This window comes from Pseudoliparis swirei, chromosome 16, assembly GCF_029220125.1.
Source record: "Pseudoliparis swirei isolate HS2019 ecotype Mariana Trench chromosome 16, NWPU_hadal_v1, whole genome shotgun sequence".
NCBI classification, from domain to species: domain Eukaryota; kingdom Metazoa; phylum Chordata; class Actinopteri; order Perciformes; family Liparidae; genus Pseudoliparis; species Pseudoliparis swirei.
The window spans coordinates 10,215,258-10,232,121 of NC_079403.1; the positions used below are offsets into that span (position 1 = coordinate 10,215,258).

The following is a 16,864-nucleotide window of genomic DNA, read 5'->3' on the forward strand; positions in this document are numbered from 1 at the left end:
CTGTGCGCAATGGCACCGCGCGCTCCTCCAGCGCTCGGGTCGCAGTGCCGAGCGCGCTGACCGGATAACTTTTAAAACCTGCACGAATGACGCGTTCCCTCGATGGCATCTGATGAATTCTTCACTGGGAAACAGTAACAGGTATGTATGCGTGTTAACTTATTCTGCCTTGTAAATAATATATATATGTCATTCAACACCATTTTAAGTTTTCTTGTTTCGGCTTCAATGTTAGTGACTTCAATTAGTTTTTTATCCGCTGCATTTGAGTTCTAATTGTTTCATTGTGCGTGCGAGCTGATAGGTGATCATATGTGGAAATCTGTTTTGCGCAACTATTAATATATAATAGCATCATAATATATGTCCCGTGACTGTCTTCGACCCCAATCTTTCTCGTGCGACATGAGGAGCCCGATAAGATGCTGGTAATTTAAATACATTTTTCGAGTAAGGTTTGATTTGCACAAATCAAGTTTCCATGGCAGTTTATAGGACGACAATATTGTGTTTGGCTTGCATAACACACACACACACACACACACACACTTGTAGAAGGTCAGAGTTTTGCAAATGGACATGACATTTGTATTAGAAACAAAGTGAAGAGGTAAAATCATATTAAATTACTATACTATTACAATACGTGGTCTACAATATATAACCAACCCATTCCCAGGAGCACTGCGCTGCCTTCTAGCATTCCCCATGATAAAGATACAGACATGTTTATAGACAGATGTTTTTTTGAGTTGCATTCCTCGAGACCTCACGCCTGATTCTTCTGTGATAACCTCACTCCCATTAGGAGACTTCAAGGTGGTTGGGATCAGTGGATGCCTTTTATGTGCCTTGTGATCCTCTTGTGCAATCATATGATACTGGAGCCAGTGAGGCACTGAGTGCAATTATAGGGAAGGAAAAATCTTTAAAAGCCTCCTGGGTTTGAGCCAGGTCCTGGTGATAGTTTCTCAGTCTCTTTCTCCCTATTTCGGTCACAGAAAGAGAAAGAGAAGGAGGGGGAGCTGGATAAGATGGATCGGTATACGTTTCAGGTGTAGACACAGGTGTGATCACTGTCACTACGCTTTATCTGGATTTAGCCCAGATTGGGAGGATTGGGAGTAAATGAGAGGAAGGATGGAGTGTGATTAGCAGAGCCCGGGACCAGAGCCAACCGAACCTCTCAGGGTGGCAGCACGGATTTATTACCCCTCCTGGATGAGCTAACCTCACTGACGGTGCTCAAAGGCACACTGCCAGCCTCATTAAAGTCACCATCTCTGCTTTGAACTCGCTGTTAGCTGTTTTATAATCCATGAGCAGGAAGGCGGACTGGGGTAATTATAAATGCATTGGCGATTAAATTTGCTGTTGAGAGCGTGGATTTCTTTTTGCAATTGATTGAAGCATGAAGTTGATGAGGCATCAATATGTGCCTCTATTTCTCATTCAGGGAACATTAGTGCAGGGGTTTTAAACGAGCCATAGATCTCCTGAAAGGATGTTGGCCCCCCATAATCTGATGGCTAATATGCTCCACTTTAGTCTAATGAGATGAGAAGGGTTAAATCTGTGTTAAGTCAAACTGTGCTCATTGTCTTTGGCAGGTCGGTCAAACATCTGCTCTCCCATGTCACCGGGACGTCTCCATGGCGATGTTTAGCAGCGCACAGTGGACCTGGAACGAATCCGATCGTTTCGGATGGGACTCTGAAAGGAACGAGAGCTCCGAGGCATCGGAGCAGGATGAGCGTAACTACTACGCCATGCTGTTCTCGCTGCTCATCCTGGCCATCGTGTTTGGAAACGTGCTGGTGTGTCTGGCTGTGCTGAGGGAGCGGTCCCTCCAGACGACCACCAACTACCTGGTGGTCAGCCTGGCCGTGGCTGACCTGCTGGTGGCCTCGCTGGTCATGCCCTGGGCTGTGTACCTGGAGGTGAGGAGGTCACAGTGTCTGTTTTCACAACCCTTTTTGGTCTGGTGTACATCACGCGTCCTTTCAGGTCATTTCAGTTCATTTCAAAATAGATGTGAGATATCACCTGGATGAGTGGATTTAGTTTAAAATATATTTTTTTCATGCAGTTGAATTGACCTTAAATAATTCATACAACACTTGTGTATTCCTGGTTCCTCTGTTTATCATTCATTTGTGCTGAACTGTTACTTTTGGAGGTTTGAAAAAAAAGAATTTCAAAAAATCAATAACTGAGCTCGAGCTCTGAATGGAAAGACGGGAAAGAAAGTGGGGAGGAAGTAAAGAGGATGTGGAGAGATTTAAATACATACAGATGCTTGGCAGTGAGGGAGATACTAACAGAGGAGAAAGATGAGTGCAGAAACAAAAGGTCTGATCATTTGCTGGTAGAGTGTGTAGGCGATAGGAAGACAGTAATGATGATACAAAAATGATCTGCTTTTGGTAATTGTCGGGCCTTCAAATTACATAAAAGCAAATGGAAACCTGTGAATTTCATTTTCTTAATCCTGTTATTACTGTTTTTTACAGGATAATACAACATCTGTATCAAACACAGTCGCCCTTTAGAACGTGCCATCTAGAAAAGTAAGGGAGGGGGCAAGGACCCTGCTCGCCTCGCAACTGTGACACACACACACACACACCAGCAGGGAAACAACAAGCATATCATTCATATATGAATATATAAATAATAATTCAATAAATAAATAAGGACAAACTCATATTGCCACAAATCACCCCTCAGCAATGATTTTATTAGGTTGGAATAGCCAATCTTATTGACTGGTAGAAGGTACATTAAGATTTTAAAAAATTGATATTCATGTGTGCGTGCGGCTCATGTCTGGCTCAACATGAGGTCCAGAAATCATCTGATTGAAGTCCTATTTCATACAGTGTGCAGAAGATTCAACAGCAGGTCAACCATAAAAATACAAAAATTAACTCAGTGAGCAGAAGCTGACAAATTAAACATGATTTTATCCGATGAAAAGTAATCTGAGGTCACCATGAACCTCGTCTGGATTCAGTCATGAGTGTTTGAACTTCCACGCAGGCAGTCATGCTGTTAGAGCATGGTGCTATATATTTTCCATTTCATTTCAAAGGGGAGACAATCCCTTAAGGAATGAGTTATTAAAAGATCGTATGACAGGAAGGTATAATATTCATTCTTTTAGCAGGAACGTAAAGGTCAACGATGCCTTGGATAAGACTGGGAGAAAACAGCATGAGTTATAGGCAAAGACTTTCAACACTCCAGTGCCAACACGCTGCGAGCTCTAATGGATGAAGGGTGAGCCTGTTGTGACTAGAGGGTCGTTGGTTTCCTTCTGCAGGTGTATCAGCTACCAATCACGTGCCCTTGAGCAAGCCATCGTATCCCTGGAAGGCACCGTTGATGCGTGACTTGTACTTGAAGGCGAGAGATCACTTTCCACTATTCATCTTAAAGGATGCTGCTCGGCCTCAGCAGATGGACGGCCTGAGTCAGTCAAGAGTTTATCCCCTCAGTGGGGTTTTATTAAGTGGAGTACAAGGAGATCTGACAGGAAACACAAGATTAAGTGATCCAAAGTCGCTGCTGCGTATCCTGCTGATTTATTCTCCGGTCAACAATTTGTTCCTCTGACTTTTGTCAAGAAAGGTATCTAAAAAAGAGCTTCATCATCTGCACCCGTTTCATCACCATCATTTAAAAAATAGTAGTTTATTATAACTTGCTATTTAGAATTGAACACAATCGATCCCTCTGACAGATACTCTGCCTCCTGTCCAGGCGTCTTGATAATTGCTCTTCCTGCTCGGTACATTTAAAAGTAAAGTAAAGATCACATACAGGATGCTCAAACACAGTCGACACCGAGTTTCCGCAAGCCCCACTGAATCACCATCGTTATACTGAGTACAAATAAGTACTATGTACATGCTGTGCATATATATTGTGTGTATTGGTCTTATTTATATCGCTAAGAAGACCAATCTAGATTAAATGGATTATAGTGGACATTTAAATAGAGGATATTTTCACTTGTGCCATGTCCCAGCTCCATACAAACTAGTTGTATATCGTATAATCTGCAGTCATTGTCATAGAATATTGTTTTTACAGTTTTTGAAAATCTGCATACTTCCATCATTTTAGTTTTCTAAATTCTGTTTTCTCACCAGTGGCTGCAATGTATTCAGATTTGTGTAGCTGTGAGCAGCTTCTTTATTTCCTTTGTGCAATGCATTGTGGGTCAGTAGTCTGCATCACTATGATTTCACTGAGCATACGTGTTTGTGTCACTTCTTCCAAGAAATAAAGGTTCCCGTACTTCCCATAATGCATTTCACTTGCATATTTGATGACATCCCCCCTGCCTGCTAAACACTCACATCTTTTAAACTCAGCGTCCCCAGCTTGTGGAGAACGTTATGCAACTGTGTTCACAGACTGAGTGGTACTAACCATGTCAAGTTAACAGATTGTCACGTGTAAAATTGTTGCAGTGCTCCTTTAAAAAGTGAATGAGAATGACCGTAAATGGTTCTGTGGCTAGATTTGTGTTAACATAATGAGCGACAGCAGTGAATGTTCCCACACTGGTCTGTGTGTCTCTGTGTGTGACAACGGTGTCTCTGAGAGAGACATTTCTGTCGATTTACATCTTCTTGCACGCATATGTGCGCGTGTGCCCGTCTGGGCCTCCCGCCTTCTCTTTGTATGTCATATATCTTTGTCAGACAGTTATAACCAGGCATCATAGCGCCTATCAGGGGAAACCGTCGGCCTGAGCATCCTGAGGAGGAGGTTTTGGGTCTTACCTGCTTCGAAGGATGGTCAATGTTCTTTAGACATTTCCCATTTCCTTGAGGATCCTTAAACGTTATCCATCATGGTGCATCATCAAAGGACATTGACTCTTTGCCCCCCTTGTGTAACCTGAGAACAAGTGACATAAACATGTGTAACTAGAATGGCCACTCGGTAGAGCGCATACCTTCGCATATCACAAGATTGGGCATTGAATTATAAACATGTTGGCATTAGTTGCATGCCAATTGGATATAAATTGACCGCGCTATGGTAAAAAGAAGATGTTGACCTTTTCATGACCTTGACCATGACCTTTGACCCGATCGATCCCAAAATCTACCCGGATAATAACCAATCATCCCACCAAATGTCATGCGATTCAAGAAGATGTTGACCTTGTTCATGACCTTGACCTTTGACCCGATCGATCCCAAAATCTAATCAAATGGTCCCCAGATAATAACCAATCATCCCACCAAATTTCATGCGATTCGGTTTAATAATTTTTTACTAATGCGAATAAGACGCATACAAATAAATAAATTTATAAATACACGGCGATCAAAACATTACCTTCCGCATTTTCAATGCGAAGGTAATTAATGCGTACATTTGCCTATTTCAAAAGAACATTAGTATAAATGCTTACGTTGATGGGAGTCACTTTATCAACTTATTCTTCCGAACCCTTCCCTTTATTTTAGGCAAACCCATCTCCATGTGTGCGTCCTCTCCTCTCCCTCGCCCTTCTGTCACATGTGCAAGCGTGTGCGTCACGCTCCACGCTGAAGGAGGGAAAGAGAAACGTGTGCGTTGATAATCTGCCTGTGTGTCCTGTGCAGGTGGTCGGCGGTGCCTGGCTTTTCGGCCGGCTCTACTGCAACGTCTTTGTCACGCTAGACGTGATGATGTGCACCGCCAGCATCCTCAACCTGTGTGCTATCAGCATTGACAGGTGAGTGTGCAGTGTGTGCCACGGTTCTATTTTATGACTGCAGACATTTTGAAGGGACACCTCAAGTGTAAATGTCATATCTACGTTTTTCAAGGTCTCGTTCGTTTCTTAACCTCACCTGACAGATACTTCAAAACGTCCCTGGGGAGAGCATATATTCCCATCTTGCTCATATTTTCTTGATAAGTGTGTGTGTGTGTGTGTGTGTGTGCATGACAGAATGAGAGACAGTGAGGAAGAGACATAAATGAGGAGATGAGTTTTCTCTTAAATGGTTTATTTAATAAGGGACAGTGCACATTGATAAAAACATTGCAGTAAATGTGCCAGAGTTAGCCAAGAGGCTATTTTTCATCTGTAGTCCCAATGTTCTCTACTTGATGTTCTAGGTTCGGACTCTGGTCTTTTGACGTCTAATTGCTGTGTGATTTGTTTGCATGAATGAAGGTGGAACTGTGCCATTTGAACCGTCACAGTAAAATACATCCAGGTGTTTCAATTATTTATTTGTTCAGTTTTCTTCGAGTGTCACAGTTAATATTTAATCGCTCACTACGTTCTTTGAACTCACAACCTGCAGGCATCAAGAGCTTAACGATGTAACATTTAATTGGGATCTAAATAAGGACTGGAGCTTTCTCCAGGATAAATTACGACATTAAATATGCACTTTCAGATACTTGTGTCCTCAAGTGCAAAGAGCTGGTTTAACGTCACCAACCAGGCAAAGCGACAGCTACCAGGGGACCCCAACGTCCTCTCGGTCACCATGCCGCATTTTGGTCTTTTGATTAATTGTAAATGTGTAAAGGAATGTGCACCTCTTGCATAAAACAATTATATAATTACGTGCCTCTGGTTTGGAGAGTTTCAAGGCAGCCTGGAGATTCCAGAAAGGAAGTTCAAGGTGTAGTGCCTGCGCATAGGTCACATTTTGAGAGGCGCCTCAGAACAGATGAGCCTTGTTTCGTCGTCAACTAAATGTGTTTTAAAGCAGCACTATATTAATAAATCATATACACAATGTTTTACCTGCTGCAATGTTGTCCTCACCCCTCTCATTCAACCAGACAGCAGCGTTGCACGAGGGAAGAGTATTTTTAGTGAACGTCTGTCCTCCGGGTTTAGCCCTGCATTTTGCCCAGAGAAGTACCAATGTAATTAGTCTGATGAGGATAAACAACCGTGGCAGATATCTGGCTCTAAACAACATAACATCCCATCCATGTCGGGTCGGGGTCCTTCGTAAATTGCTGCCTAGTTTTCCTGGGCTCATTATACACTCTTGGCATACAGTGAGCCGATTAAATCAAAGCTTCTCTTGCTTTATTGCTGAATACTCAAATTGTTTTGAAATGGAAATGCCTGTTTTTCTGCCCCATTGTTATTCTTTATATTATCTGCTTTCTCTCAGCAGTGCATTTCTTGGCATCACTAAAGTCCAGGTATTTTCAAGGGTGCTTTTTTCTCACTCTAATTACTCCATTCTCCTGGACTATTTTAGCAATGTTCATGTCTTCATTAAAAGGTCAACAACTATTCTCTGCACGCACACATTTTCAAAGCTGGAATGACAATAATATGTGTGTGTGTGTGTGTGTGTGTGTTCAGGTACACAGCAGTGGTGATGCCCCTCTTTTACAACACCACCCATTGTTCCAGGAAGAGAGTTTTTATGATGATTGCCACCGTGTGGGTGCTGGCCTTCACTGTCTCCTGCCCACTGCTGTTTGGCTTCAACACCACAGGTCAGATCCACAACTTATGGATCCATCTTGCTTTAAATGCATCGTAGCAGAAAATCCATGTTTATGCAGGATGCAAAATAGGATTCAGGGTAACAATTTAGCTTTTTAGGGTCAACGGTGGGACAAGAAATGCAATCCAGAATTGAACTCTGAGGTGCACTTCCTCAATTTAGCATGTCAGAGTGTAGTGATAATGTGTTAATGTGAATCAGCATTTATACTATATTAACTATTGGCAACAAGGTTACCAGTGAAGGTGATTTGGTCTTTGAATAATGTCTGAGTGCCTGCAATTTGCAATAATAGGGATTTATTTTTTGGCAATGGATTAAATCCCCTGGAAATGTGTAAAATACATATATGCTATCACAGCATCCACTAAAATCTGAGTGAAAACTAAGCTTTAAAACTATTACAAAATTGAGTTAAAGTCTCATTTTACTGTTAAAACCACAGATCACATTTGTGTCTTACTTGTGTTAAAGATCTAGATATACTGTGCATGCACAACCTGCTTATGATAAACTTTATCGTTGATAAGATAAAGTACATGCCAAGCGAAAGCAAAAAAGAGATTTCTTATCTTAGGTAACGAAGGGAGAGATACGTAAGACAACTCGGCCTCTGCAGCTGAGACTAGATGTGTTTTTTGGAGGGTAGTAATAACAGAATTCACCCTTACAGTGTTATAGCATATGATATATCTGTGACAAGGTAATGTGTTTCGCTATCTTCATTTTTCCAAAATGTGACATTATTGTTTTAGTTATTGAGCATGCTTATTCAGAAACTGTTGTATATTGGTGGAGGAACCAAGTGATAGATTCAAGAAAATGTCTTCCTTTTTAGCTTTTAAATATTGCAATGGAATCTGGTTGAATGAAGTTACTGTCTGAGGAGAAATGGTGACAAGTGTTTCTGTGGTAATTATAACGGATTTTTTTAGAGTATTATTCATGTTCTACATAAATGAACAATAACTTACTTACTGTGCCAATAAAATGGAGCCTTCTGCATTTGTGTGAATGAAACACCAAACAATAAAACGGATAAAGATATTTAAATTTGAATAAGCACTGATACATGACTGCACATACACAATCAAGGGCATTACGCAGACACAATGTAAAGATACTAACAGATACGGCAATTTGATTTAGTCCACTTCCAGCCAATGCTAAATAATGGCTGCTGATTGCAGGAATCCAACTTGTTTGTCAGTATGCAACCATGCATCAACATTGAGGTATGTGGTCCTTCACCGCCCTTCAAAATAAAAGCATTGAATAAGAACAGCTTAGCTAGACAAAAACTGTGCCTCACAACATAATATGAATCTAGAAACTGAAGGTGGTTTGGAATGTGGCTAGACATATATATCCGTCTGTGTATGGAGGTGTGTGGTGTTGATCCAGGGGAACATCCAGGGAGAGGCAAATCACTTAAGTTGGTTCATGCCACTGACATGAAATATGCATTTCACAGCTGTGCCCAGATAGATATTTAACTGTGGAATCTTTCTTGAATCTAAAATTGATCTATACCCTCTCATTATTTTAATTAGATTTTTGTTCTAAATTAATGGTGGAATTATTGTCAAATCAATCACCCCTCCACCTCACAGTCATCACTGTATGATTTAGTATGCATGCAGAATATGAAAGGAGACATGAAGTCATGAAGGTTATTTTCACAACAGAGAACATCATCACCGGGGTGTTAGGTTGGCGATTAATCATGCCCTTTGAGTTTTAGGCTGTTTTGCTATTTTGTTTTTGACTCAGATGACCCCACGGTGTGCTCCATCTCCAACCCAAACTTTGTGATCTACTCCTCTGTGGTGTCCTTCTACCTGCCGTTTATTGTCACTCTGCTGGTCTACATCCGCATCTACGTCTTCCTCAGGATGAGAAGAAAGAGGATCATCTTCGGCCAGGCCAGCGGAAAGGTGCAGCCGTCTGTGGTGAGACCCTTCGTCAGTGTTTTCACTTTTACTGACTAATGGTGCTCCAGCTGCAGACATAATGATTAGTTATCATTTATTCATCACTTAGTAAAATGTTCAACTCCAGACTAGATATGTATTTTTGTTCATTACTTATTTATGTTTACGAACGATAATGACGACAGACTTGATGGTTTTTTATTTTATTTTTATGACTCATTAACATTCATATTTACAAATGTTTAAATCTGTTGGCTTATTAGAAACTCTTGACCTTTTTTTATTGACTTATTAATGACTCTCGACTGTTGATGACTCAAGAACCAGTGACATTTTGCTCAACCTGTCAACTGAAAAGTTGTCTTATCAACAGCTTTTAATTGATCTATAAAGCATTACTAAATTACTTATTGACCATTAAACCAGGCATTAGTTACAATTTAGAAACCCTTCATATCTCATGTCTTATTATATAGTGGTACCTGAGTTATTACACAATGAAATGTACCATTATCCACCATTATATATAACCTTTTAGATCTGATTGGGTACAAATTGCATGGTGATAATGCTCAGAATAATACTGCTATTTGTTTAAACTCCTAATGAGCTGATTCTTTGTAGATGCACGGTGTGTTCCTCAATTAAAGCCATATGTTTCTATTCACTTTCTTTATACTCATAATGACTTGCTAATTACCATTATCTTGGGACTTTTCTGTTGGATCTCTTTCGTAAATCTCCCCCAAACACTCATTAGAGTGAAATAAAACACTTTAGTAATTTGGAGTTTAAAATGTTCAGAATAAATGTATAGGCGGAGCGCCTTTGGTCTCTCAGAAGAACCCAGGTCAAGGATTAAATGTGTTAAAAAAAATTATCATTTGGTTCATTAGCAGCTGACAAACTGTCAGCAAAAAACTGAAGTTAATTTAAATGGCTTGTCAACTAAAACATGGTCAGTTTAATCAGGAGGAGGAACGTTCTCTGTGCTGGCCTCAGTCTTTGAGTCATTTACACAACTTGATGAGTTCTTGGAGGATAAAAAAGGATAGAAAAAATAAACACAAACAGCTTTAGTTTAGGAACAAAGAAACATACAGTTGTATAGATATATAGATAGATAGACTGATATATATGGTCAATGAAATATGAAGGATCTCTCTGCTAAGTTATTTATTTTCATTTTGAAAAGCAAATTGGACTTTTGTTCTCAGCTGTCAGGTCTTTGATCACATCCATCATTCTAGGACTCACATCAGTTCCATCAATAATACAAATGATGGTCTTACCTCTTAACCTCGGACAAGGAGACACACATGGTCATGTTGTGCATCAGTATCTACTCTATTTTTAAAATCTGGTGAATAAAATAACATTATAATTACATCCTGTAACATGATCATCATTTCCATATCCAGGAGCTTCCTGTGTTATGTGGTTCCTCTCCATTTTTCCCTTCATTGCACACTAATTCACAGTCAAGTCCTGCATCGTAACAGCAGTTTAAAGATAATTGGTTGTGGTTGAGCCTCAGTTTGGGATCTCATCCATGGGTAAGATCCGAGCCCTGGAGGAGATCAGACTGAGACAGTTATAATGGAAGTGTGTTTTGAAATAATATAGTAGGGCTTTCTTTCTGCTGTGAGCTTTGATTGAGTGACGCAGCATTTGGAAGCGACAAAACATAACAGATGTGAGTCCTAATTTATGTCTGTGTCCGAGACGCTCACCAAGATTTCTTGGAGCTTTGACAAAACAATCCCCTTAGATGCAAAGAGATGAATCAATAACTTTCTATGTGAATGTCAAAAACCTTATACCTAATCATAAGATGAGGGGGTTTAGTAGTATTTCTCTGAAAAATATGCTCTTTCCCTCTCACCCCCTAGGAGACCTGTCTGCAAGAAGGACCTCCTAAGGCAAAGCAAGACTTGTCACCTATCAGGATTAAAGTGGTACGTGCTATTATTGTCAAGTTGCCGTCTTTTGGATTTTTGCAATTTCCTACTTGAGAGGAAATAGATCCGTCTTCATTTAAAACTGGAATTCCACTCAGACCACAACAACTTGTTCCTTTTTTCCCTCTTTTTATTGGTAGGTTCAGTCTCCAAGTAATTTGTGACAATCCATTTAACAAAAGCTCCATTCATTAGAATGAGGTGAAAAACCTTTAAACAGAAAAAACACATTTAGAACGGGCACTCGGTAGAGCGCATACCTTCGCATATCACAAGATTGGGCATTGAATTATGAACATTTTGGCATTAGTTGCATGCCAATTGGACAAAAATGTATCGTGCTATGGTAAAAAAAATAGTTTGACCTTTCCATGACCTTGACCTTGACCTTTGACCCGATTGATCCCAAAATCTAATCAAATGGTCCCCGGATAATAACCAATCATCCCACCAAATTCCATGTGATTCAAGAAGATTTGACCTGTTCATGACCTTTGACCTTGACCTTTGACCCGATCAATCCCAAAATCTAATCAACTGGTCCCCGGATAATAAACAATCATCCCACCAAATTTCATGCGATTCGGTTCAATACTTTTTGAGTTTTGCGAATAACACGCATACAAATAAATAAATAAATACACGGCGATCAAAACATAACCTTCCGGCATTTTCAATGTGAAGGTAATAAACTATAAAAAGCAAAAACACTCATCTTAATCTGTGTTAAAGCACCAGTGCATTCTCACTATATCATATATTTCACCACCATTATCCCAGCTTAGTTCTCCTCATCATCTGGAGATGGTGTGCTGTTCTTCAGCAGGCAGTCGGACAACCAACCGCCTGGCGTCTCCGTGAAGGACACAACTGTTCATGAATTTTTTATCCTTTTTTTTCATCCTCTAGTTTTGTACAATGCAGCGCCGCCTGCGCCTGAGTGACTGTTTCGGCCTTTTGTGACGCATTGGCACTCAACGTGGTTCTGTTTTTGGCTAATTATGCGAGTCTGTCTGCGTGTATAATTTATGCACACTTGAGTTTGGCGTTCTGCTGTGTGACCGCAGCCCCGGCTCTGAGAAAGAGCTGATACTTGTGATTCTAAAGCATGGCTTCGTCACCTGGTCACTTGTCACCTGAGCAATATCTGTGGGTGACGCACTGCAGCACCTGCATATTCCTGCTGCTCCAAGGTGGAAATAATAATGATCTGCAGTTTTCCCCTGAGCAAAATGTCTGATGAGTCCAGTAAGAGAAAACCGAAATTTATGTTTTGGGCTCTACTGGAAATCCACATTCCACTATACTTAAATCTTTAATGTCGTAACTTATCACTCCAAGGGGGAAAGGCTCATTGGAGCTGTAGTTGCTGAATTAGCTGCGTTTTAGAAAGTGGGAATACTTGCTGCACAGTGCAGTTGCACTGATGTATGCCGAACATTAACTGAGCATCTGTGATTTAAAAACTCTAAGTGGAGGAGCCACTTTGTTGACTCACTGGAGTAGTCTCAGCTTCTAAAATGTTCCACATGAGGTCACGGCAGGTCCAGACGGACATAATAACTTCAATGTTTAGCAGAATAAACAGAGCAATGAACTGGATGTTTAAAATGCAAATGTTAAAGCTGCAGTTTTTATCAATTTAAGACAGCAGAACAAGCTGAAAACACAATATTGACACATTGTCACCATATTAAGTTATTAGTCATTTGTAGACATTGGCCAGATATATTTAAGCTTGTATTTCTTGTCAAATGTCCAATATTCGGTCCTTTCGCCATCTTCTAGTCTTCACTAACTCTACAGGTATGTATGTTTACAGATACCCGCTAACTTTGTCATTTGGTGCATGGCAGCTAGCCAATGCCTTGAAGGACGCTCAAAGCCTTTATGGAGCTCAGGGCCTCTGAGTTTGTTGATAATTCTGAAGCACTGGCACCTTTTGTATTTCAAATGATGTATTGTTCATAGCCTAAATTTTTTTTACTGCAGCTTTAATGACATAACATAAAACTAAACTATTGCAACGATTACATTATTTAATATGTGCGACGGTTGTATGGCATCTCTTCATTGGGTTTCGTTTGTTCCAACCGCAGACTGTAGAGCCTTCAGGTCCCTCCAAGCCCAACCTTTTGTCACGATGCTTGTGGCGCAAATGGCCAAAGACGGGACCGGCGGAGAACTCCATGCTGCCCCCAGTGGACATGCAGAACTGCTGCAGCATAAGCCACGCCTCCTGCGGTCCCAGCAAGATGGATCTGGAGGAGCAGCAAGGGGAAGAGGAGGCAGAGGGCAACAACCAGAATGAGCGGCCTTCTGTCAGAATGGGCAGCGAGGTGAAGGATCGCTCCAATGGACGAACACACACGTCACTGCGGCCGATGGCTCATTCCATCAATACTCCACGATTCAGGAGCATGCACGCACGGGAGAAAAAAGCGACTCAGATGCTGGCCATTGTGCTTGGTGAGTGGAAATTGTCTTAACTGGGATAAAATGAATGAAAATATGAATGTCATGGAAACACCCAATGCAGGCAAGTTTATAGAAAGTTGCTTATTCTGCTTCAACTCCTTCAACATTTTCGGGATAGTCTTTTCCACCTAATGTACCCGTCCACCTGTTCGGTCTCTTGCCTGGTGGTGATGGCACCAGAATATTTTGGCTGCATATTTTGCAGAGCCACAATAAATCAAGTTTGAATGTCAGAAATGTCTGGCTGGTTCCGGATCACAGTGAGTGTCCACAAGAGCCGTATAGCTCCTGACACAGCGTCCACACGCTCCAATTATCAGCCAGGTTGTTACAAGGCCGGTCAAGTTCGGCTTGGCATAGATCTTGCTGACAAAAATGTAATCAGAGGTGTCTCTTTACGTTACACTTTCCTGTCCTGCCTACCTACCACCTGCTTTCAAGTCGACTGAACACAGATTTTGTGACCCCAATTATAGTGCTTGAATTTGTTGTTGCAAGTGGGCTGCAGCATCCGTAGTCGTTTGTACATAATACATGCCCTGTTGGCTGCTGCTCGGCACACTGAGTGGCATTACACATTTTCCTATGTTTACCACTCACAGTAGAGGTTAAGCTCGCCAAGCTTTTCATTCTGGCATGAATACGATAGCCTACAGTCTCCGTTTTTAATGAGCAGCTTCCTTACTAGGCCTACTCGGAAATCATCGTCATTTTTTAAGCTGTGGACTTTTATATGAAAGTGGAATAATAATAAAGTAAAAGAGGCCAACTGTAGGGCCCGACCACATAACTTGTTGTCTGAAATAACTAGAATATTTGTATCAGATGTAGTGTTACCTAACTAATACTAACACGTCACTATGAGTTGGTATATTGGGGATTTTTCAAGCGGAACCACATTAATAACAACGTAGTTATCTAAGGACGACTAATTATTATTCATTATTAGCTAACTGTAAGCTTTGAAAGTACCCCACTGTTACTGTTGTTAGCAAGCTTGTTAGCTGGGCATGCTAACATATTCAGTTGGTACTCTAAACTCAGATATAGGAGCAGTATATGTATATATGAACTATAACCCAACATAATAATAATAATAACATAGTTAGCCAATGACTACATTTATTATTATTAGCTTATTCTGGAAGTAACACTTTGTAAAGCTCCTATTGTTGGTGTCTAGCTAGATAGTCGAACATGCTAACATATGCAGCTTACAACCCAGCAGATAAATGTACTGTTCCTGACTATTCTGCTCTTGTGTTTTTGGTTTTGCCCTTTCTCTACACCTCTCTGCTCTCTGGCTGCTCCAGGGGTGTTTCTCATCTGCTGGCTGCCTTTCTTTGTGACTCACATTATGAACACCCACTGCAGGACATGCTACGTGCCTCCTGGGCTTTACAGTGCTTTCACCTGGCTGGGTTATGTCAACAGTGCCCTCAACCCTATTATCTACACCACCTTCAACATTGAGTTCAGACGGGCCTTCATCAAGATCCTCAGCTGCTGAGGAAGACGAAGTGCGTCAGGACAATTAAAATGGAAATTAGGCTGTGCACTCGAGCATGGCGTATACGGTAAACAGTGACGACAGATTTACGCTGGTCATGGTCCACAGAAGCAAAGATGTCCCAGGAGTTACACAGCAGAAGCAAAGTGAAGCATAAAAAACAACACACTGTGGTATGCAATAAAAAGGTTATTATTTCAAAACAGACTTGTTTTCTCAACAGGGCTGGGACTCCATTTGAACCACATTATTCCTCATAAGACCTACATTGTACATGTATACAGTCTTGTTGATAGCACAATTTGTCCGACTTTATTGTGAAATATCTTTTACAGTATGTGTGCTGCTCTTTGGCAGAGGACTTTCCAATCAATGTACGCTCGGAAGCTCTTTGGAGCCAAGATGAAGCTTTGATGCCGATTTATTGATTGTAGCGCTGTGGGTCATTTTGTCCTGAGGCCCGCTGCACTGTGTGGCTTAACTGATGATTCTCACCTCACCCTTTCACCCCGTATTCACTATCATCACCATCGGTTACACTCCAGTGCATTCACACATAAAATGTAAAAATGCACTTGAATTGAGCTGGAAGGATCGTTTTGGTCTTGGTCAAGACTCACATCATTTTGGAGATTGTCATATATATTGATGTGGAAGCATTGTGCTCAATGTGGATAGAAATGTGAGATGTTGATGTCAATCAAAGTGAAAACTGTTTCAGTGTTTTCTTAAAGGGACAGTCTCTTTAATTGAGAGTTGCCTGCTGCCTAGCAGGAGCTTTGTGATATTAATACATCAAGCAGGATTGTAAATGGTCATGTGGTCAGGACTGTAATCAACAGAGCATTTACTGCAGTGTGCTGTAAATTAAAAAAAGATGACATTTTTCTGGGCTATTTATACACATTAGGTTTCATTCAGCTTGTGTGTATTCATGTGCCTCTCAGTCCATATTTCAAGCTCTCCGATTTCTCTAAGAAACATGAACACCTGCACCCCTGACATGTTGTGCCATTGCGTCGTCTCGTTCCACTGAGGCCACTTATGGTGATAAAGCACCAGGTGTGTGTCACTCTATTTGTGTGTGTGTAAGTGTGCGTGCGTGTGCGTGTGTGTGTGACTATTTATGGATGTATGCTGTGATGTGTGAGGAAACCTCCAGCTTCTGATCAACATACAATAACATCATCGGGTTACTCTATGTTATCCTTCTCTAAAAAATCCTTATACAACCAGAATCAATATTTAAAAAATTAGACATTTATTTCAAATGTAAATACTTAATGGTGTATTCAGGACATAAATAGACTGATATTAAGATTCATGGTGTTTGCTCTTCTGTAAATTAATTTGAGTGTGAATTAATTAAATTAAAGATGCGTTTTAGGTCGTAAATACTGCACAGCTGTGCAAATGTGCTTCTAGATTACATCCAGTCATCCGGAGACCATAATAAAAAAACTTCCTGTAAATAAACTG

At 40.8% G+C, this 16,864-nt stretch overlaps 1 protein-coding gene across 2 annotated transcripts; it reads left to right on the forward strand.

Moving 5' to 3' along the window:
• Positions 1-1,632: 1,632 nt before the first annotated feature.
• drd3 (dopamine receptor D3) lies at positions 1,633-16,271 on the forward strand. 2 transcript variants are annotated; one of them, XM_056433977.1, is made up of 7 exons: positions 1,633-1,940; positions 5,631-5,743; positions 7,355-7,491; positions 9,276-9,454; positions 11,329-11,394; positions 13,497-13,866; positions 15,189-16,271. In XM_056433977.1, the coding sequence occupies exons 1-7, from the start codon at positions 1,653-1,655 to the stop codon at positions 15,383-15,385; spliced, it is 1,350 nt and encodes a 449-aa protein (XP_056289952.1). In that variant the 5' UTR covers positions 1,633-1,652; the 3' UTR covers positions 15,386-16,271. The 2 variants fall into 2 exon arrangements, with proteins under 2 accessions (XP_056289952.1, XP_056289953.1); XM_056433978.1 differs by having other exon boundaries at positions 15,250-16,271.
• Positions 16,272-16,864: the final 593 nt, after the last annotated feature.

Coding starts and splice junctions, on each gene's coding strand:
- drd3 (XM_056433977.1), top strand. CDS start 1,653: ATGGCGATGTTTAGCAGCGCACAGTGGACCTGGAACGAATCCGATCGT. Junction 11,395..13,496: donor CACCTATCAGGATTAAAGTG/GTACGTGCTATT, acceptor TTCCAACCGCAG/ACTGTAGAGCCTTCAGGTCC. Junction 13,867..15,188: donor GATGCTGGCCATTGTGCTTG/GTGAGTGGAAAT, acceptor TGGCTGCTCCAG/GGGTGTTTCTCATCTGCTGG.